This window comes from Gastrolobium bilobum, unplaced genomic scaffold (assembly GCF_033153095.1).
Source record: "Gastrolobium bilobum isolate Gb01-03AN ecotype WA unplaced genomic scaffold, APGP_CSIRO_Gbil_v1 utg23415, whole genome shotgun sequence".
Taxonomy (NCBI): domain Eukaryota; kingdom Viridiplantae; phylum Streptophyta; class Magnoliopsida; order Fabales; family Fabaceae; genus Gastrolobium; species Gastrolobium bilobum.
Genome location: NW_026899970.1, coordinates 16510 through 40684, shown reverse-complemented (window position 1 = coordinate 40684; position 24175 = coordinate 16510). Strand labels below are relative to the sequence as shown.

Here is a 24175-nt window from a genome sequence, read left to right as displayed (position 1 = left end):
AATGATGTTCAGCAGCTCTATTCCATCATGTCTCAGTTTATGGATCTGCGCAAATCATCTGACACTCAGATGGAGACATATGTTGGCAAAAGTCGATCTCTGATGCAGGCATATTTAGATATGTTGCCATACCCTACTGATGCGTCTGCATATCGGAAACAGGTGGAACGTCTCTTAATGGTTGCCACACTTTCTGGTCTTCCTGAAGAATATGATAATGTCCGGGATACTATCTTGACCAGTGGGGATCCAGATCTATTAATGACGTATCAGCGTCTTCTGAATCTTAATAAGAAATCTGCTCCTGCATCATCTACTGTAGCTGATTCCACTCTCTAGTTTCCCGTACTGACTTTCGCGGGAACATTGGAGGTGGTCATGGACATGGTAGAGGCCAGGGAGGACGTGGCCCAGGAGGACATGGTCAGCGACCTCGTTGTCATTATTGTCAGCAACTCGGTCATTATGAGGAACGTTGCTACACAAAGTATCCTCACCTGCGACCCTTTCATGCTGCTAATATAGCTCAATCAGATACTGCTTCAACTGGTACAGTCTCTCTCTCCTCTGAAGACTATGCAGCACTCCAGACCCTTCTCAAGAAGGCTTCTCCTCAGTCTCAGCCCTCTGCTTCAGAAACTGGTAATCCCGTTGCTTGTGTTTCTCATTCTGCATCACTTGGTCCTTGGATATTTGACTCATGTGCTATTAATCACCTTCGTGGTTGTTAGAATATTAGATATGATATGATTAGATTTGATTAGATATGATTGGATTTTGTCTTATCCGTAAATAGTCTGACTGTATTAGGATTAGGTTTGGATTAGGTTTGGGCCTTACACTTAAGCCCATTAGGGTCTCTATATATTGTAACTCCTTGACACAGATCAATACACAACGTATTCTTTTACATTTAACTTGGTATCAGAGCTCTTTCGTTCTAGGAACCCTCGCTTCCGCTCAGAAACCTTTTTTTTTTGCTTTAAAAACCTAAGCCCACTGCTTAGGAGTCCTCTTTCTTGCCGTGCGTCCTTCCGGCAAGCCTTCTAAGGCTGTAAACAGCCTCTGAGTGATTTTTCCAAACGCGTCAGCACCTTCGACGGCCACCGGAACCACCGCCCGCCGTCAGAATCACTGTTCAGGCAACCGGAGACTTTTTCCGGCGACTTTTCCGACCAAACTTCACGCGATCAGGACCTCTCTTCCCGGCGACCAGGTCTGTGGTGGTCCGGTCAGCAACGCATCTCCCACGCGCCGTCACGCGCCACCTGTCTTCACTGCGCGTGGGCTTCACGCGCCACCTTCTGCCGGCGCGTGAGCACTATTCCGGCGGCTTTTTCCGGCCGGTCTTGGACAGAGAAGCTCGCCTTCTCCTCCCCTTTCTGGATCTGTGATTGTTTCTCTGTGGGTCTGACCTTAGACGCGTGGTTCTTCTTGATTGGATATCGTTTGCCTTCGTTTACGGCTTTTATATTTTATCTTTAAATGGCAGCAGCATCTCCTGATCTCTCGGAGGTTAACTCTCCTTCTATTGTTGCAAATATAGCTCAGTCAGACAAAGCATCATTTGGTTCAGGTTCGGACTGTGCTGCACTCCAAACCCCTCTCAGGAAGGCTTCTCCTCAGTCTCAGCCTTATACTGGTAATCCCGTTGCTTGTATTTCTCATTCTACATCACTTGGCACTTGGATATTTGACTCCGGTGCTACCGATCATCTCTGTGGTAATAAGGAACTCTTTACATCTCTTACTTATTCTGATCATTTACCGTCTTTTACCCTTGCGGATGGAACCAAAGCCCCAATTTGTGGGATTGGACAAGCTCGCCCGACCTCTACCTTGGCCCTGACATCTGTCTATTACATTCCTGGCATCCCTTATAACTTAATTTCTATTTGTAAGTTGATCCACTCCCTCACTTGCACCATTACTTTCTCTAACCATTCTGTTTCTGTGCAGGATCCGGGTACGGGGAAAATGATTGGATTGGGTCGTGAGTCACGGGGGCTTTATTATCTGGATGTGCCTCATCCTTCAGTAGCATGCTCTCTCAAAGAATCTCCACAACTTATCCACAGTCGCCTTGGTCATCCAAGTCTTTCAAAGTTGCAGAAAATGGTTCCTCTTTTGTTCGGTCTTCAGTCTTTAGATTGTGTGTCATGTCAACAAGGGAAGCATACACGCTCCTCTTTTGCCAGTCGAGTCAATAAACGAGTTGATGCCCCTTTCTCTCTTGTTCATTCAGATATCTGGGGTCCAAGTCGTACCTTGTCTGTCTTAGGTTTTCGGTATTTCGTTACCTTTATTGATGATTTTTCCCGTTGCACTTGGACCTATTTAATGAAAAATCGTTCTGAGTTATTTCCATTTATAAAAAGTTTTCTACTGAGATCCATACTCAATTTGGTGTTTCTATTCGTATTCTACGTCGTGATAATGCTAAGGAATATGTTTCTATTGATTTTTCTAATTTCTTGGCCACACAAGGTACTTTACATCAAACTACTTGTCCTCACACTCCACAACAAAATGGGGTGGCTGAACGTAAAAACAGACATCTCATTGAAACTGCTCGTACCCTTCTTATTCATATGCAGGTTCCTCTTCACTTCTGGGCAGATGTTGTACTCATCTCTTGTTTTCTCATCAATCGCATGCCTTCATCTGTGCTCCACAATGACATTCCTCATAATCTATTGCTTCCAGATGTTCCTCTTTATCCTCTAACTCCACATGTTTTTGGTTGTACTTGTTTTGTTCATGATCTCACTCCTGGTAAGGATAAGTTAACATCCAAAGCCTTTCAGTGTATCTTTCTTGGTTATTCTCGTCTTCAAAAGGGTTATCGTTGTTATTCTCCCGACCTTAAGCGTTACTTAGTTTCCGCTGATGTCACTTTTCTTGATCAAAAACTCTTTAATTCTATCCCATCTCAGATGTCACAGGTTGATCATGTACTTCCTGTCCCTTTTCTTGACTTGTCTTTGCCAGCTGCAGGTGCTTCTATTCCAGAAGAGCAACCTATTGCTTCTATACCTGAGGACCGTCCACTTCTCACCTATCAGCGTCGCAAAACTGTGCCTCCTGTCGACTCGACTCTTGCTGACTCATCGCCCACTGCTGTTGCTTCTTCCCCTCCGGATCCTTCATCAGAGACTCTTCCCATTGCTCAAAGAAAAGGTACACGTACTACGCGTAACCCTTATCCTCTTTATACCTTTTTGAGTTATGACCGTCTTTCTTCACCTCATTTCACCTTTGTTTCTAGTCTTTCTTCTATTTCTATTCCTAAGACCACAGGTGAAGCACTTTCCCATCCAGGGTGGTGCCAAGCAATGCTTGATGAGATGACTGCACTTCATTCCAATGGCACTTGGGACCTTGTTTCTGCTCCTCCAGAGAAGTCTATAGTTGGTTGTCGCTGGGTTTTTACTGTGAAAGTTGGACCTGATGGCCATATTGATCGTCTCAAGGCACGTTTAGTTGCCAAGGGTTTTACTCAAATCTTTGGCCTTGATTATAGCGATACATTTTCTCCGGTCGCTAAGATGGCGTCAGTCCGCCTCTTTCTTGCCCTTGCTGCTGTTCGTCACTGGCCACTCCTTCAACTTGACATCAAAAATGCCTTTCTTCATGGTGATTTACAAGAAGAAGTTTACATGGAGCAACCACCTGGTTTTGTTGCTCAGGGGGAGTCTAGAAAGGTGTGTCGTCTTCGGAAATCCTTATATGGTCTCAAGCAGTCTCCTCGAGCATGGTTCAGTCGTTTCAGTTCTGCTGTTCAGGCGTTTGGCTTAATCCGCAGTAAAGTTGACCATTCTGTGTTTTATAGGATTACATCTCCTGATAAGTGTATCTATTTGTTAGTCTATGTTGACGACATCATTCTCACCGGAAGTGATCAAGACGGAATTCGTCAGTTAAAACAACATTTGTTTAGTACATTTCAAACAAAGGACCTTGGGAAGCTGCGTTACTTCTTGGGAATTGAGGTGGCGCAATCAAGACAGGGCATTTCTATCTGTCAAAGGAAATATGCCTTGGATATCCTAGAAGAAACTGGTATGTTGGGGAGTAAACCAGTTGATACACCTATGGATCCTAATGTCAAGTTATTACCCGGACAGGGGGAGCCGTTATCTGATCCTGGACGTTATCGGAGGCTAATTGGGAAGCTCAATTATCTTACTGTGACTAGGCCAGATATTTCTTTCGCTGTCAGTACGGCCAGTCAGTTCCTTGATTCCCCTTGTGATTCACATTGGGATGCTGTTGTGAGGATCCTCCGATACATCAAAGGAGCACCAGGAAAAGGTTTGTTGTATTCGGATCAGAGAAATACAGAAATTTGTGGTTACTCAGATGCCGATTGGGCAGGATCACCCTCGGACAGACGCTCTACTTCTGGTTATTGTGTCTTCTTCGGAGGAAACTTAATCTCATGGAAAAGCAAGAAACAACCTGTTGTTTCCCGATCTAGTGCAGAAGTTGAGTATCGTGCAATGGCAAATACTACCTGTGAGTTGATCTGGTTAAAGCAGTTGATTCAGGAGCTTCATCTTTGTGAACAGAAACAACCCATGACACTCATCTGTGATAATCAAGCTGCGCTACATATATCCTCTAATCCTGTTTTTCATGAGAGGACCAAACATATAGAGATTGATTGTCACTTCATTCGGGAAAAGATTCAGTCAGGAGAAATCAAGACAGCTTTTGTCAACTCGTCTAATCAACTAGCAGATGTTTTCACTAAAGCTCTTAGAGGTCCTCGGGTTGAACACATTTGTAACAAGCTTGGTGCTCATAATATATACGCACCAGCTTGAGGGGGAGTGTTAGAATATTAGATATGATATGATTTGATTTGATTAGATATGATTGGATTCTGTCTTATCCGTAAATAGTCTGACTGTATTATGACTGTATTAGGATTAGGTTTGGATTAGGTTTGGATTAGGTTTGGGCCTTACACTTAAGCCCGTTAGGGTCTCTATATATTGTAACTCCTTGACACAGATCAATACACAACGTATTCTTTTACATTTAACTGTGGTAATAAGGAACTCTTTTCATCCCTTACATATTCTGATAATTTACCCTCTTTTACTCTTGTTGATGGCACTAAGGCCCCTATTCATGGGATTGGACAAATTTGTTCAACCTCCTCATTGACCTTGACATCTGTCTATTACATTCCTGACATCCCTTATAATTTAATATGTGTTAGTAAATTGATCAACTCTCTTAACTGTATTGTCACCTTCTCAAACCATTCTGTTTCTGTGCAGGATCCGGGTACGGGGAAGACGATTGGAGTGGGCCGTGAGTCACGAGGTCTGTTCTACCTGGTTGTGTCGAGTCCTTCAGTTGCTTGTTCTCTCACAGAATCTCCACAACTCATCCACAGTCGCCTCGGGCATCCTAGTCTTTCAAAATTGCAAAAGATGGTTCCTTTTTTATCCGGTCTTCAGACTTTAGATTGTCAATCATGTCAGCAAGGGAAGCACATACGCTCCTCCTTTACTAATCGAGTCAATAAACGAGTTGATGCTCCTTTTTCAATTATTCATTCAGATATTTGGGGTCCTAGTCATAGTGTGTCTGTTTTAGGTTTTCGGTATTTTGTTACCTTTATTGATGATTTTTCACGTTGTACTTGGATTTATTTAATGAAAAACCGTTCTGAGTTATTTTCTATTTATCAAAAAAATTCTGCTGAAATTCATACTCAATTTGGTGCTTCTATTCGTATTTTACGTAGTGCTAATGCTAAGGAATATGTTTCTGTTGACTTTTCTAATTTCTTAGCCACACAGAGTACTTTACATCAAATTACTTGTCCTCACACTCCACACAAAAATGGAGTAGCTGAACGTAAAAATAGACATCTCATTGAGACTGCACGGACTCTTCTTATTCACATGCATGTTCCTCTTCACTTCTGGGCCGGTGCAGTCCTTGCCTCTTGTTTTCTCATCAATCGTATGCCTTCATCTGTGCTTAATAATGACATTCCTTATAACTTATTGCTTCCAGATGTTCCTCTCTATCCTCTATCCCCACATGTCTTTGGTTGTACCTGTTTTGTTCATGATCTCACTCCTGGTAAGGACAAGTTAACATCCAAAGCCTTTAAATGTATTTTTCTTGGTTAATCTCGTCTTCAAAAGGGTTATCGTTGTTATTCTCCCGATCTTAAGCATTACTTTGTTTCCGCTGATGTCACTTTTCTTGATCAACAACCCTTTAATTCTATCCCATCTTAATTGTCACAGGTTGATCATGTTCTTCCTGTTCTTTTTCTTGACTTGTCTTCGCCAGCTGCAGGTGCTTCTATTCCAGATGAGCAACCTATTGCTTCCATACCTGAGGACCGTCCACTTCTCACCTATCAGCGTCGCAAAACTGTCCTCCTGTCGACTCGACTCTTGCTGACTCATCGCCCGCTGCTGTTGATTCTTCCCCTCCGGCTCCTTCACCAGATGCTCTTCCCATTGCTCAAAGAAAAGGTACACGTACTACTCGTAACCCGTATCCTCTTTATACCTTTTTGAGCTATGACCGTCTTTCTCCACCTCATTTCACCTTTGTTTCTAGTCTTTCTTCTGTTTCTATTCCTAAGACCACAGGTGAAACACTTTCCCATCCAGGGTGGCGCCAAGCGATGCTTGATGAGATGACTGCACTTCATTCCGGACCTTGTTTCTGCTCCTCCAGAGAAGTCTATAGTTGGTTGTCGCTGGATTTTTACTATGAAAGTTGGACCTGATGGCCATGTTGATCGACTCAAGGCACGCCTAGTTGCAAAGGGTTTTACTCAAATCTTTGGCCTTGATTATAGCGATACATTCTCTCCAATCGCTAAGATGGCGTCAGTTCGCCTATTTCTTGCTCTTGCTGCTGTTCTTCATTGGCCACTCCTTCAACTTGACATCAAAAATTCCTTTCTTCATGGTGATTTACAAGAAGTTTACATGGAGCAACCACCTGGTTTTGTTGCTCAGGGGGAGTCTGGGAAGGTGTGCCGTCTTCGCAAATCCTTATATGGTCTCAAGCAGTCTCCTCGGGCATGGTTCAGTCGTTTCAGTTCTGCTGTTCAAGCGTTTGGCTTAATTCGCAGTAAAGTTGACCATTCTGTATTTTATAGGATCACATCTCCTGATAAGTGCATCTATTTGTTAGTCTATGTCGATGACATCATTCTCACCGGGAGTGATCAAGCTGGAATTCGTCAGTTAAAACAATATTTGTTTAGTCAATTTCAAACAAAAGACCTTGGGAAGCTGCGTTACTTCTTGGGAATTGAGGTAGCACAATCTAGACAGGGCATTTCTATCTGTCAAAGGAAGTATGCCTTGGATATCCTAGAAGAGACTGGTATGTTAGGGTGTAAACCAATTGATACACCCATGGATCCCAATGTCAGGTTATTGCCCGAACAGGGGGAGCCATTATCTGATCACGGTCGTTATCGGAGGCTAATTGGGAAGCTCAATTATCTTACTGTGACTAGGCCAGACATTTCTTTCGCTGTTAGTACGGCTAGTCAGTTCCTTGATTCCCCTAGTGATTCTCATTGGGATGCTGTTGTGAGGATCCTCCGATACATCAAAGGAGCACCAGGAAAAGGTTTGTTGTATTCGGATCAGGAAAATACAGAAATTTGTGGTTATTCACATGTTGATTGGGCAGGATCACCCTCAGACAGGCGCTCTACTTCTGGCTATTGTGTCTTCTTTGCAGGAAACTTAATTTCTTGGAAGAAAAAGAAACAACCTGTTGTTGCTCGATCTAATGCAGAAGCTGAGTATCGTGCAATGGCAATTACTACATGTGAGTTAATCTGGTTAAAGCAGTTGATTCAGGAGCTTCATCTTTGTGAACAGAAACAACCCATGACACTCATTTGAGATAATCAAGTTGCGCTACATATATCCTCTAATCCTGTATTTCATGAGAGAACCAAACATATAGAGATTGATTGTCACTTCATTCGAGAAAGGATTCAGTCAGGAGAAATCAAGACAGCTTTTGTCAACTCTAATGATCAACTAGCGGATGTCTTCACTAAAGCTCTTAGAGGTCCTCGGGTTGAATACATTTGTAGCAAGCCTGGTGCTCACAATATATACGCACCAACTTGAGGGGGAGTGTTAGAATAGATATGATTAGATTTGAATAGATTACTTCCTATCTGTAAATATGCTTTTTGGATTAGATCTGGACTTCTCACTTAAGCCCATTAGGGTCTCTATATATTGTAACTCTTCGTATTAGATTAATACACAACACATTATTTTATATTCAAGTATTGAAAACCATTTTGAACTCATCCTCTATTTTCCACCTACTCAACCGAGCACACCCTAAGCTTCTGCAAAGTCCAAAATAAAAAATGGATAATGACAAATAAATGTAAGCCAAGGACATCCTCATCTTTCAGAGTGTGAGCATTCATCAGCCACAAATATCTAAATTTTCCTCATTATGCATCATGGCATAGTAAAATACCATTACTTGTTACAATTAATAAATGATATAATGTGGCATTGACATCTGTTTCATTACGTGCCAAAGGTTGCGAGATGGTAAAGTCCAGTAGCTAGAAGTATTATCTACACCCTCATTCAAGTGACAAAACAAGCACCTAGAGCGCTTATGACCAAGAGAAAAGGATAAAAACATGCACAAATCTGGTCAACAAATGAAATAGAGGAAATTACCTGGAAGATAAGACTTTTCCAACAAAAATCAAATACTGCCCATCATCAATTTCAGCATGTGCATTCTGTAGATTAGCATATGATCTTGGAAAATGGTGCAGCAATTTCCGTAACTACACGTAAAGAGTGGGTTAATGTGAATCCAAGCCATCTTTTCAAAAATGAAAATCCAAGGAACTACACATTTTCCAAAGTCCGATTTTTGAAACCCACCGTGTAAAACCCACAGTTATCTAGCTGTTGGTACTGCCTCTTACTTAATCCAAGTAAGGAATTCACAGATTTGTCAAGAAATAACTCATTGGGTGTAAGGTTTGATTGTGACAGCAGCCCTACTTTCTTTTGAGAATCCTCAGTGGTGACTTGATCCAATTTTTCTTCATATATTGAAGACATTGAATGAGGTTTCAAAGGAAAAGAACGAGAATCTTTTTCTCTTAATGCAGAAGATGTTAGACTAGAATGATTGACATACAGAGAAGGCCACCCTTCAGAGAGAGTATTTTGCACCCACCTTGCCTCAGAAGAGTCAGAAAAATACTGTTCAAAATCTTCTGTTGCTAAAATGTTGGTTGTTTCAGAATATGTTTCAGCCGCATTATACAAATCCACTTGAGGAGCACTACCCAAAGTAATTGATGGAAATCTCTTACAAATCAAGGAAATGTCTAAATCATCTAATGCATCTTTAAGACTCATTTCAGATTTCATTTCATCACTTCCATTTCCAATTAGGTCAGGAAGGTTATAATCCATAAGAGCAAATACCTGCAAGCATAATAAATTTCAATCAAAGTTACCTTTATATGGGAAGTCATAAAGCATTTATAAAAGAATCATCAAAATATATCTTATCTGGTCAAATATTTGTAGCAGTCTACTAAAAAAATGATAATATTTGTAGCAGTCTACTAAAAAAATGATGTCCAAATGCAATCTAACAATGATATGTTGTGTGTGTGTGTGTGGAATGAAGAATAAGCACGTGAACTTCCAAGGACAGGTCATGCCATAACACATTCAGTACCAATATTCAATCTACATCACAAACCTCAAAACCCAACCCAATTTATCACTTAACATCAAAGTGAACTTGCAGAACTTGTAAACTGCCAATTAAACAGCCTCCTTTTGCATTTTGAAGCAATGAATTAAGCAAATTTTTCCCAGCCCCTCTTAATTGGTTTTCACTGAATTACATACTATGATAACCACAAATCTCTTTTTATTCCTATTTTTTCCCTTTCTTTTCAATAAGAGAAGTTTCATTGATTGGACCACAAGAATTGTCCAGCTACAACAAACTTTTCCGCACTTCACAAGCTCAATTGAGAAGCACAACCAATCTGCTATAGGCTGCAAATGAGTCAAGCTCATCATAGAGAACTCTATTCATGCTTGAATCACAACCCCTACATCATAGTTGGAGCTCAAGTCAAGAACAATAACAGTCTTTACTCAGATTGGCAGGCAACCTAGGTCTAAACTAGATTACTTACTCTCAACATCAGGTAGGACAACACCAAACAAATTAAAGCCCACATTTCTGCGAACAAAAATTAGCATTGTTTTTCTTTCTGTAATCATACAGGAGTTTTATAGTATAGAACATTAAAATAATAACAGTCACATTTCTCATTAAAGCATCGACAAGCATCGAACAGCCCAAATTCTTATCAATTCACAATGAATAAGACGGCATTGAGAATCTACAGAGGCCATCTTACTTTTTACAACCTAGTCATCCATTTCATTAACTTTTTTTTACTAATTGAAGAAATTTAAATTGATTGAGTGTTCTATTTGACAGTCATAAAATAATCAAATTATATCATCCATAATGGTCCAATACACTGGAACGGTAAAACTTTAGCGTCAAAAATTTAAAACAGTTCAGGAAGACATGAACTGAAGTTCTGAACTTTAAACTTTCCTTTTTATAATGGAAACCAAAAATATTTGGAAAGTCAAAAACAAAATAAATCACATCAAACACAGTAAAAAGCTTCACCCAAATTCACAGATACCAGTGTACACAAGCATTCATCTACCTTATTATGCAACTTTGAACCGCGTCTTACACCATATCCATCTATTTCCACAAACTTCTCTGCTAACTTATGCTTTAGTCGATAACACACTTTTGAGAATTTTAAAGGAAGAAAATTACTACACCTGCAAAAAATATTGAAACATCAAGCCCATGTATCCTCATCTGTCATTATCATCACTTATCATAAGCCTAAGCTTAAAATTAGAATAACGGACGATACCTCATTTTTCTACATAAAAAGGCCAAATATCCTCCCTTGCCTTGAAAGACTATAACACTCCTCAGCTGCTTGCCACTAAAAGACTGAAAAGACTAGAGTTACTTCAGGAAACAGGAAGTTCAAAGAAATGAAGTAAAAAGCTAGAGGGCAAGTATATAAAAGGCCATCTTGTCCAAATACAGCAGTATAATATCATTACAAGCTAATTGCCAAGGTTAAAAACATATCAAGATCATAAATAAACAAATAAAGGAAGAGATACATCAAAAAGAAATATTGCAATATTAAATTATAAATCCAGCAAGATAAAATAATAATAATAATTAAGAGATTCAGCTCTTTTTCATCCAAACACGCTAAAATATAAGAAAAGTAGTTAGGAAAATAAACGATGTTTTTTATCAAGAAAAGCATATCCAAACGAGCATCTAAGAATTAAACAATAAATATAGCAGGTTAATATGAACTGGTTCATATTTATATTTAAAAGTGCTAGGGTCTAAACCAAACAATTCAATATAATATTTAATGAAATGCTTGGATGGAGGGTTTTGGAGGGAATGGAAAGTGAGGGTAAAGTTTTTATTTTTGAATTAAGAGAGTTATATATATAGTTTTTATAAGAATGATTGGAAGTGAAAGGTGTCATCATAATCTATTATTTTATTCCTTTTACTATACGAGATTCATAAATTAAAGAATATTTGCTTGAAATAAAAAAAAAATCCCTTCGTTCTATTTTCCTCCAAAACCCTCGGTCCAAACCATACACAATGGCAATTTCACAAAATATTATCAAATTGGGGTTTCGTTCGAAAAGAGGGTTTCTAATCAGTGGAGAAGATTGAACAGAAAAACCGAAAAAGGGAACACCACAAGCTCAGCAGCAGCTCAAGCAGTGGAATTACTCATAAGGGTAGATAATAAAAAGGACAAAGATTTCTGTGTTGAAATGGCCTCTAGAATTGTGATTTTTGAGTACGGGTTTATAGCTTCAAAAGTGACACTTTCATAGGAAGAACAGAGGTTAGCTCAGAATCCCAATGCGCAACACGGAAATTACCATTGTAATGTTGTCGTCGGAGGCGTCGCTTCAAAGGTGAGTGTCGGAGCTGGCGGTGGACGGCGGTGACCGATGACGAACGGAAAGCATGAGAATCGGAGACAAAGAGGGGGATGCTTGGTCGGTCCCGTTGTAGAGGATGTGGTTTGGGTGGGGTTCTTACTCTTTTGGCAGTTGCATAGTGATAAAATAAAAATAATAATATTAATAAATAAAAAAATCAAAATTTAATTCAAGAGTGTGTATTATATTTTATTTTTAGGGTTTGCATTTATCATTTAACATGACACAACAAAGTTTTCCACACACAACATTTTGTGGGGTTCATACTTTTAAAAAAAAAAAAAAAAAAAAAATAAGGCACGCAAAACGAATCTCTATATCATTACACAATCATTATTCCTACAACATAACTCTTATAAAATCCTTTATTTTTTACGAGGGATAAGTTATTGTGCCTACTACTATTCTACCTACTTTTGTCTACCACTTTCGTTACCGTTCGATTACCATCTCATCCAACAATCCATATTTGTGATACAAAATAAACATTTTATTCCCTTTCTTTCTTCTCACTTTCTTCCATGCCCTTTCTCACTGCTCTTTCTCATCTTTTTTTACTTTTGCCTACCATTTTCAACACTGTTAGATTATAATTTCTTCCAATGGTAAAGATTAATGATATAAAATCAACCATTTTACACCATTCTCTCTCTCACTCCCTCACCTTTTTTTCTCTCCTTCCCTTTCTCTCCCCTTTCGCCGCCGCAATCATCGATTCATCAACATACTGAAATGGTTTTGATACTACGATGGTTTTGCAATTTTCGTACTGCACCCAAGCACTTTATAAATAAGAATATGTGAATCAAATAAGAATATCACATCATCATCCTCTTGCAGTTATAAATAGATTACTTTACTGCTTTTTATGTTCATCTATCCAGAACAAACAAAATTCATAATGTGTTTACCGAAAAAACAAAATTCATAATGTACATAATAAAATAAAAAATATTGTATGATTCGAAAAGACAAAAATACTGGATCACATGCTTATAATCCTTTGATCATTCCACTGTACCCGCTTGATTTGCATAAATATTGTAATCGGTAACTCCATGATCATGAAATGAATAAAATGATGTTGTCTTATTTAAATGAGTAAAATGATGTTTTCTTATTTAATGATGTCAATCTTTCTGTGCACAGAAACCCCAAATTTGTTTCAATAAAATGATGTCTTCATATTATGATTGCTGGTGCAAGCAAAGAGGAGAGAAACGAGAGGAGAGAGAAACTGCGAGGGAAGTGGGAGAGAGAATGGTGTAAAAGGGTTGATTTTATACCATTAATCTTCATCATTGGATGAGATTGTAATCTAACGGTGTTGAGAGAGGTAGGCAAAAATAGGCAAAATAACTTATCCCAAAATTAAAATAAATAAAATTTGTTTGCTTAACTTTTTTCAATTTTCTTAAGTGTTTTTTAAGGTCATTTTAAGTGCATAATATATCCTTTAATATCACATGACTTAATATAAGATGAACTTAAGGTTGTGTTTGGTTTGCGGAATATGATGAAATAGATAGGCATTGGAGAAGTGGAATTGTGTTTGACCAAGTTTGGTTGAAGAGTTTTCAATATTTGTCTATCCAAATTACTCCCCTGGCATTCCATTTTGCATGTCAATTGGACCCAAATAGATGGCTCAATATTCACATTTCAGATGTCGTATTGGAGGTTGCCTAGCTAAATGGAGATATGGGGCTAAATGGAGACATGGAGACAACACCCAAAGATGACGAACATACCCTCAGTAAAGGTAAAGGGTAGCATTGGTGATTCAATTTTTTTTTAAAACAAGGTTATTTTGGTAATTGTAACTTATTTTCCCATCAATATTTTACCTCAAACCAAACATAGACTTTATAAAATTTACCTGATTTCCCCGATAAATTTTTTTTCAACCAAACAACTTTTTTTACATTTTCCTACCAAACTCATTTTCCAATCATTTCCCTACTATTCAAAAAATTTCTCCTCAACCAAACGCCCCCTAACTATGTATAAACAAATTAATGGTGATAAGTGTTAAGAACCTTGGGATACACCACCCCAAAAGCTAGCTCAAAGGGTGAGAGTGTCCAAGGCCTTATAAAGGCCACATTAGTTGCACATACAACCAATGTGAGACTATATATATCTCAACACGCCCCCTCACACAAGAGCCCATTGGGCTTGAAGAGTGGACAATGCAACAGGCCCAGTCTACCTGTGCTAAGAAACTCCACAAGAGAAAGTGAGGGGCGGCGAGGCTCTGATACCATGTTAAGAACCTTGAGATACACCACCCCAAAAGCTAGCTCAAAGGGTGGGAGTGCCCAAGACCTTATAAACTTCACATTAGTTGCACATACAACCAATGTGGGACTATATATCTCAACACGCCCCCTCACACAAGAGCCCATTGGGCTTGAAGAGTGGACAATGCAACAGGCCCAGCCTACCTGTGCTAAGAGACGCCACAAGAGAAAGTGAGGGGCGGCGAGGCTCTGATACCAACTTGAAAAAGGGTATTCTAATATATTATAGAATTGTAAATAATCTGTACAAAGGGTTCTCTATTTATAGAGAATACTTGACCTAATTTTGACCTAATGGGCTTGGCCCAATACAACAAATAAATGACTAAATACTAACTAAATTATTATTATTTACAACAATAAGAGATAAGTGTTACATGATATAATCATGTTAAAAGAGACATAAGAGAGCTATAATACACTAACACTTCAAAAATCCTAACGTGTCATATTCAACATTCTCCGACACGCATTGCAGAGATTTAAAAAAAGATTCAAAGATTGCGTTACGTTGCATTTTTAGTTCCAACAACTAAATTCGTTAGATTTTGTTATCATTTTCTTGAGTTTAATATAAATATTTGGGATATCTTATGTTTTTTATAAAATTAATGGATATTATAAGTTTAGCTTCATTTTTTTTATAAATTATTGAATATTAAATATAATATATATTACATAGATTAAAAATATTATTTAATATCAAAAAGTATCTTAATATGTCGGTATCAGTGCAACGGAGTCCATTCCGATTTATATGCTTTATAAGGCTAGTTGTGCATATAGCAACATAAATGAGTTTAGGATTACTTACGAAATTGTTTAACCAAGAACCTGTACAAATTACTATCAAATATTTAACAAACTTGTTTAAATGCAAGTTTAAATGCCTCTTTTCATTTAATTTGCAAGTTAGAGCTATCAAAAATAAAAATTGCAAGTTAAATAGGTTGGGATATTTGACTTCTTGTATAAGCTTCGTTCATATAATTTATGTGGGAAATTATATTTGTCGCTAGTTTAAGCTTATCGTTTTTACTAATAGTAATCAAATAAACAATAAAAGTGGTAAGATGAAAAGTATAATTCGTTATTGAGGTTGCTAGTTGGTGTTTGTTTCTATTTTGGAGTCTTATTCTTAAGTTTATAGTTTAAGAAAGCAAAAGCAAAAAGAAAAAGAAAAAAAAATGTTGCAAGGTCACTACCCAGCTCGTCAACTTGTAGGCTAAAAAGTACTTGACACATATTTCAACAAGAATGGATCCTCATGCAACATCAGATTATGTGATACAATATCAATCGTTCACAAACAAGTCACTGGTTATAAAAAATGCATTAAGATAGAGTGTTTTGAAACCTTAACCATTGATTTACCTATAAATAGTTAAGTTCATCTCACATGACTTCAAATAAAAAATGATAATCCATTATTTTTCACCGTTTCTTCGACCCTTCAACTAATTTCATTAGAGCCAAGTAAAACCAATAGAGTGGAAAAGCTCTCCCAACCATATTTTTAACATAATTACATACTTTGGACTCGAGTTGACTCAATCATATTCCTTTAGTTACACATGATAAAAGTCAAAGAAAAAGTGAATGAAACCTTCTGGAACATCTCTTCTAATTTGCCAAGTTAAAAGAAAGAAATTGTGGTCTATTTTTTTATTTTATTTTTCATTATTATCCTTGAGCAATCTAGGTTTCGAATAGGTTAATCCAACCACAACATGAAAGTTTGTTCTATGGTGGGAACCACGTTGAAATGAACTGCATCATTTTAATTTGAAGCAAAAACCACGGCTTGGATTTAATAAGGGATATTGATTGTCTATAGCCTCTCTTTGGTGCTCTTCACATTTTTTAAGGAAAGACTCCTTGAAAAATATGCTAAAAGATAATTTTCATCATTTCTCTTGTATCCTTTGATAAAAATATATCACAAAAAATGCAATATGTTGAAGCTTGATCTTGATTATAACTATTTAGAAATTGAGTTTCTCTCTTTTTTTAAATACATATGTTTAGTTTTATCATAATTGTTAGAAAATATATAAACAAAAAATAGTGTATAAAGTCTAAATTCATTATATAGGTTAACCTTGATCATATAATCATGATAATAAAGATTCATATTTATGTGATTTTTGTATTCAAAAAAAAAAAAAAAGGATTCATCTGATCTTTGTATATATCATTTGTCATTTATCATACACCCAAAGTGATCATCTCAAAATAGGCTCAAATTTGATTAGACGCATAGAATCGGCCTTACGAGGAAAGCTCATTGTGGCATAAGTCTCTGCATTTTTCGAACTTTTGGAATTGTTTTCATTAAATTTTCAATTTTTTATTTATTTTATTTTTCTATTTTATAGAGACAGTTTTGTAATTTTTGTTATTTTTATTTTCATTGTTTATTTAAGGACAACATAAATCCTAGTTTATTTGAGTCTCGAAGGGGGATGGAAACACATACGAACTCTTGCATGAAAACGGAAAAATAGATATAACTCCAGTTATTTCAAAAATGGTAAGATCTTTGGCACAAGAATGCAAGAAGAGGGGTTGATCCGTATCATCTTGACTTAGTTCTGATTTCTCTATTTTTAAGAATACTGAGTCGGGTTCTTCTCCTACTCGTATCGAATAGAATATGCTAAGTCAAATCTATGAAAAACTTGCCTTGTATATATCAGGAAAATCATATGGTTTTATGAAATCACGTGCTATTGCTCGAATCCGTAGTCAATCTTATTTTCGATAGAAGCAATTGACAATTGAATCTTGTTTTTCCCATTATTTTCATATATGCAATAGTGTGAAAAAAAGGTCTGACTCCAAGTTGTTTAAGAAAAATGGCATTGAGAGAGGTATTAAACGAGCCATGGGCGGCTCGTGTAGGCCAAGCTTGGTCTGTGTGTTTTGGTTTTTGGATCCAGACTTAGACTTTATAAAAACTTATTTAATAAAAAGGCCTTAGGCTTCAATTTAAAAGTCCGGCCTTAGCCTGTCAGGCTGACTTACTAACTCTTTTTTATTTTATATTTTTTATACTAACCTAATTTTCACTCTCATCGTCGTGCCCAGCTAACTCAAGCCATCAAGCAACCGTTCTCCGTCATTCTCTTCGTCGAAGCCATCTCCAAGCACTTCGCCTTTCTCTCTTGTTGAAGGTCTCTCTTCGTCGGATCCTTCAAGAATGTTGTCGCTCGGAATTGCGACATCCTCGCCAATCAACAGTGTCTGATTTACAAGGGTTGGATCCTCAAGGACGATCAACCCCTCCAAAGCTACGGTATATGTACAATCTTGCTATTATTGATATATTTTTGCATAATGTTAACTCTGATTTGTTTGCAGAGGTGATTTAGCGTTTTTCGATTCCTATTTTGTTGGCGTTGTTCATTTTTCAATTCATGTTTTGCTGGCACTGTTCATTATGGAATTATTAGTGTTGTTGATCGTATATTATGTTTGAATAAATTTTTGTTATTTTTTTTTTAACGAGCTAAGTCAGGCTTTTATTGTTTGTAAATAAGTCAGATCACAGGCCGATAATTATATTCATAACAGGTTACAGGTTAAGCCAATCTGACATATTTAAACACAGACTTAGCCTTTCAAGACCAAAGCCCGGCCTGGGTCGGCCCGTTAACACCCCTAGCGTTGAGTTTCTCGGCCCTTTGCCTTAGGATTAGTCAGTTCTATTTCTCGATGGGGGCAAAGGAAGAGATATAACTCAACAATAGAATGTCACCTTGATGTAGTGGAAATCATCAGTTCAAGTCTAATTATCCCTCAACCCAATGTGCTTTTTTCTATTTGGATGTCGTGATCAAATGAGAATTAAGAATGGATAAGAGGCTCGTAGGATTGACGGGAGCGGGGGGGTGGCTATATTTCTGGGAGCGAACTTCAAGCGAATATGAAGCAAATGGATACAAGTTATCCTTAGAATGAAAGAGAATTTCAAATTAGCTTTTTCTACGAACAAAGAAGCTATAAGTAATGCAACTAGGAATCTCATGGATACTTCAATCCTTGCTTAAGATGAACGTTGGCGGCAAATGCTTTACATATACAAGTCAAACAGGAAATGGTGTTTCCAATGGCGGATAGGTGAGTAATACGTAAGAAACTGCCCTTGGTAGGGGAACAATAACTGTAAACGGCTGCTAATATCTCGTAGGCTAAGGAGCAAAAGAAGAAATCCGCCTGAGGAAAGGCTCGCGTCTGATTAGCTAGTTGGTGAGGCAACAGTTTACCAAGACATTGATCTATAGCTGGTGCAAGAGGATGATCAACCACAACGGGACTGAGACAGAGTCCAGACTCCTACATTCTATTCAGCTAAATTTGGATATGCTTCGGGTATTAATCTGTTTTATTAACCTTCCTTTTTTAAAAAATCCTACACTTTACCGGCACACAAGGAACGCCCCCAATCTTAATCCATTCTGCTCAGAGTCAGGTGCACCTCAATTTCGATTCTTGAACATTACATCCAAATGTACTTTGCTGCAATGTCACCAAGAATCTTGTCCTAAAAAAAGTATATATTCCATAAGCTCAAACGTTGTAAAAGCCGCATAAAGTGAAGCAAAGTTGAAATTCCTCAATCATAATATCATTTTGAAGATCCTGTTATAAATAAAAATTGACCCTGATGCTTCAGCACTAAGTCATGATCACTATTCTGTAGCACGATGCTTCCTACTTTATTGAACAGTTCCATACACGTTCACAATCATCCTTGCAGCAAGGTTTAGAAAAGAAATTGGGCATATGCACATATCTTATTATTACAAGGCAAGTACCTAATAGGCAGTTCTAACTATCATCCATTTACAAATAGTTGAGTTCTATCCAAACTCAGTGAGTGAAATTAGATAAGAAATCGGATTGAACTACAATGCACACTCATAACAACATTCACCACTTTGTGGATTTACATTTGGCAGATATTGCATTCCCTTGAAAGTAAGGCTTGAAGGTTCTTATAACTTCTTCATAGGTTGGTCTTTTGTAGTCCACTGCCTGTAATCAGTTATCAGCAATTAGTTTTTCAAATGGAGAAGAAAATGAATATACTTTTTTCAAATCAAGGTTTACCAACTAACCTGCTCAATAACTTCTTCAGGGTTTGCCCATTTCCACTCTGCAAATTCTGGGTCTGCTTCTCCATTAGCTAAGTTGATTTCACTGTCATCTTTTGTTAATTTCATGAGAAACCTATCAAATGGTCATAATCAATTTCAGAAAAGCAGAGTTTTGGTAGAATATCCATATAAAAATACTCAGTTAAAGTACTAGCAAGAAATACAGGCTTTGTTAACAGTACAATCATAGAACTGGATAATTAAGAAAACTCCCATTCTCACTACTGAAAGGTAGAAAGTTTTGGACACTATCCACTTGCAAGTTATGCCATATTTTAATCTAACTTGGCATGTCAAAAGTCAACAGGAGCAGCCATCCTGAGTAGTGACAGGCCTATGGGGAAAGTGGATGATTTTCTCTATCCACATTGAAGTTCACAATTGACAAAACAGGCACCAAACATGGTAAATCCAGATCAAACAACCACCATGCACACAAATAACAAAAATGCACAAAACATGAACACCAAATTTTACTAGAAAAAAGCTCAAGGCAAACTCCATATACAATGGCTTCTAGTTTTACTGTTTTCCATCACTCTGTTGGAAATGGTACGAGGGAGCCCAAAACTTTAAGGCTGCTTGCACAAAATTAGAATATGTGGTCATGATTCTTCACTTTCTTTTTTACAACTCTATTCCCTCACGTGTTTAACTCTCAACCTGGCTCTTGATACCAGAGTTAAGAATGGTACGGGGGAGCTCAAAACCCTTATAAGGATTCTTCCACTAATGACCCAAGCGATAAACCACAATAAATGAGCTGACACCACATCTCAACTCAAAATCTTAAGGCTGTAGGTTTATGAATCTTTTACACTTATATGGTCCTCAATTGGTCTAAGTCTAGACTGTGAGATTTATTTCACCACTACTCACTCACACTTGATTATTTCCAACACACTCACACTCAGGCTTTCCATTTGCCTTTTATTGGCTTCCGTTGGGTCAATTGTTGAAGAGCATTCCCTTTTACAATTGCTTACACCTGCTTCTGCCAAAGAGAAAACTCTCAAGTTAAACTTTCAGGCTTCAAATTCAGAATTTCCATTATCCATCCGTTTTTTCTTTTCATTTTACAAGGTCAGGTAGACCAACCATCCATCTTTCTTTCTACACAGTCAAGCTAACATATTAGCACCTATGAAAGTTGTACAAGATTTCTTCAGACACTCATCCGGCTTCCAATTGCATAATGTTTTTTTGCTTGCAAACCCTATTTTGAATTTGAACTTGACATTGACTGCTCAATCAACCCTAACATTGATGCATCCTGATCCTCATATTGGTTCATTTACTTAAAACAAAATGGGAAAGGTACACTTTCCTTTCTGTTCAGCAAACCTAATATGAATCATACTTCAATAGATTCATTACTTTTTTTTACGCCTTTCTTATACATTTGTTGATGACTTGATGTATTTTGCCATGACTTTACTAGATCTATACCGCAATTGACCATATTACAAGGGAAATAAATAGAGAATGAAAAATGATCACATGATATAAATATAAAGAAGGTAAAGCAGATCTTGACGACTGACAATGACAGAAATAAAAAATGGATAACTTAAAAAAACCAAAAGTTGTATTGACCAATTTTATAACGTCCACTTTAATACAGACCAAATTGATTTATTTCCTTCAACCAGCTAAAATGCTTTCAGGATTATCACTGTGGGGTGTATTTCAGCAGGGAACACAGGCCTCAGGGGGAATAAGTCACGTATATAACATCGTACAAATAGGCCAAATTTTAGATATAGAGATAAAATCTTCATAAGTTAGCATGTTCTATCTAAAGTGTTCAGTGTGTGGCTATAAGAAGCAAATAAAATAAAATTCACACCACTTTTGTGCCTGTCCATGCCATTCACCTCCCCAGAGACGATTGACTTTAGCCTTCACAGCAGGAGGGAAGTCATATGTCAACCATTTCTGAACCTGTAATGCACAAGCTCTGTCAAATCAGAAAGATATATAAATGCTTTACATGAAACTGATTATGGTGTTCCAGTTTCTTGCTACTCAGACATTTTGTTAAACAAAGATAAAGCTACTTTGAACTCAAATAAATAACTGAATGTTGTAAGACATCACTCATCTATAGAGCTTATATTAGATATAAGCATCACATTTGCTGTTTTAGGCTTTTTTTAGAAGAAATTAAATAAACTAAATCCAAAAGAGAAAAGATTTTGCACAAACCTCTGCAATTATCTCAGCAGATACTATTCCAGTTTCTTCTTGAAGTTCCCTCATGGCAGCAGATTTAGGTTCTTCACCATCTTCAATTCCACCCTGAGACCCCAAAGAGAACAGCCAATTTTACCAGAAAATTTTGATACCATAAAAGAGGTAGAAAATAATTTACATATTACAGACAATAACAAGGGCATATTTTTGAATAATCCTACAGAGATATAGTACATAATGTGAGCTCACCTGAGGCATTTGCCATGCTCCTGGAACATTCAATCTAGAAGCCACAAAAATCTGACAAACAAAATCAAAATCAAAATCATGCAACAAAAGGACTATACTATGGTGGAAAGCAAACAAAATATATGACATTCGAACCATCTTCCTCTCCAACTCATAACACAGTTTGTCCATTTAAAATTACAGAATATAGGTGCTGAACAAATCATTGAGCAACAAGTCAAAAATTCTAAAATATACACACAATCTAAAAATCATAGAACCTCAAATCCAAATTACCAGTTGACTAGTGAGTATTTGCAACATTTTGGATAAGCTCAAACGTGGAAAGCAGCACATTTAAAAATGCTCACCAATTGCAGCAAGTGTTTGAACTTTGAATGAAAACAGAACAGAGGATAAGATCTAAGCTCAGCCTGGAATTAACTCCAGTTTTTCAAATCTAGACAAGGAAAACACTTTGCTAACAAAAAGGGGAGAGAAAAAAAAATCAACTACGGAGTTTATTTAAGTTGTGTCCTTATTTATTCAAGTTGGTTGATTTAGATATAAGCAAATTTTGTCCTAACAGCTAAAGAAGAATCAATCTTAACCGGTGAATTAAAAGAGACAAATTGACATCAAAAAATTGGAAAACACCCCAAAAAAAACAAAACATAACAAAACAAAACAAAAAAACAAAAAACAACTCAAATTTTCAGCTTTTTAGCCGTTAAAATTATGCAACTTTGCTAGAAACGAAAATCCACAAAAAATAAAAGAACCCCACCTGAATATAACACGAATAAGATCAAGAAGACTCAACTGTTACCCAAAATTGAAAATACTAAGAAACAATAATAAACAAAATTTTACCCCAAAAAAAAAAAAAAAAAAACACTACATTTATACTTGGAGTAAAGAAAAACAAAATAAAACCAAAACCAAAACTCAGATTCCTATTAATTGAGCAAGACAAAAGAGAGAGAGAGAGAGAGAGAGAGAGAGAGAGAGAGTCACAGAAACCTGATCATCTGAGTTGATGAGACAGACACCAACGTTAGGACGATAACCTTGGGGAAGATCCTCCATGACTTTTGGCTTTGATGATGTTACAATAGAAGTAAAAGACTAAAAAGCGAGAGAAGAAGCTTTGTTTGTTTCACAGGGAAACAGTGTGAATGTTTGAGATGAGATTGTTGTTTTGAGAAATTCGAAAGAGAAAAAAAAAAGGACAAAGAAGAAGTGGCAAGTGGGTGTTGTGCTGTGTCTGTGTGCTGTTGTGTGTGTGTGTGAGTGCGTTAAGGATTTGGTGTTGGGGAATGAGTGATGCACGCTGACTATGACAAAAAAAAAAAAAAAAAAAGAGGTGGAGTCAGAGACACGGGAGAGTGGAGTTTTGTTACTCTTACGCTACGCTACGCACTCTCTACCAATTCATTTTTATTCTTCACTCGGCTATGATACAATGATCCTCTCTCCATCAAAATTCATATGAGCCTCCCCTTCTAGTCAAACTACATTTACGTTAAGAATGACGTACACCTAACTCTTTTTTATCATAATTCTTTTTTTAGAAGAATATTGTAACAACTAAGTTGTGTTACTACCATGTTACTAACAATCAATCTCACCGTTATATTTATTTTTTATCTTTTTATGGTTATGATTCTCCCTATTTAAAGTGAAAATTTTAAATATGAGAAATCATAACCATACAAAAAGTAGAAATAAATATAAAATATTAAATTTGAGAAATCATGACCATACAAAGATGGAAATAAATATAGCTGTTGGATCAACATAATTGATCTAACGGTGAGATTGATTAGTAATAACATAGTAGTAACACAATTTGGTTGTTATAATATCCTTTCCTTTTTTTATCGTAATGTTATTTTTGTTATACAAATCACATTCACTTTAGGAAATAAAGTTATTTTTATTTTGCAATAGAAATTATTCTCTCTTTTTTATATAAGGATTCATCGGTTACTAAATTAATTAAGTTCAAGTATGATCACATTTTATTATTTCCTATCAAGTTTTAACATAACAGTATATTATTAATTGATTTGTGTGCTTGCTGCTCCATGATTTCAACATGGAAATTTAATTTATTAAACCAAAAAGTTTAAAGAAATGTATAATTTTGTTAAAAAGG

The 24175-nt window shown here is 36.9% G+C and overlaps 2 protein-coding genes across 3 annotated transcripts in view; both read right to left on the bottom strand.

The window, feature by feature from the left end:
* LOC133294577 (ATP-dependent DNA helicase homolog RECG, chloroplastic) overlaps positions 1 to 12208 on the bottom strand; it is a 53229-nt gene extending 41021 nt beyond the window's left edge. For both annotated transcript variants that reach the window (XM_061493262.1, XM_061493264.1), the window contains exons 1-5: positions 12063 to 12208; positions 11000 to 11082; positions 10778 to 10901; positions 8940 to 9494; positions 8727 to 8839 (exon numbers count right to left, since the gene is read on the bottom strand). In XM_061493262.1, coding sequence (XP_061349246.1) covers positions 8727 to 8839; positions 8940 to 9494; positions 10778 to 10901; positions 11000 to 11082; positions 12063 to 12065 — 878 coding nt within the window. In that variant the 5' untranslated portion in view covers positions 12066 to 12208. The remainder of the gene's footprint in view (positions 1 to 8726; positions 8840 to 8939; positions 9495 to 10777; positions 10902 to 10999; positions 11083 to 12062) is intronic.
* A 6907-nt stretch (positions 12209 to 19115) lies between these two features.
* Positions 19116 to 23374, bottom strand: LOC133294578 (nudix hydrolase 25). Its single transcript, XM_061493265.1, has 6 exons — positions 23038 to 23374; positions 22036 to 22086; positions 21799 to 21891; positions 21440 to 21534; positions 19552 to 19663; positions 19116 to 19468 (listed from the first exon to the last, which is right to left on the bottom strand). Exons 1-6 carry the CDS (start codon positions 23101 to 23103, stop codon positions 19364 to 19366), a joined length of 522 nt encoding a protein of 173 aa, XP_061349249.1. The 5' UTR covers positions 23104 to 23374; the 3' UTR covers positions 19116 to 19363.
* Positions 23375 to 24175: the final 801 nt, after the last annotated feature.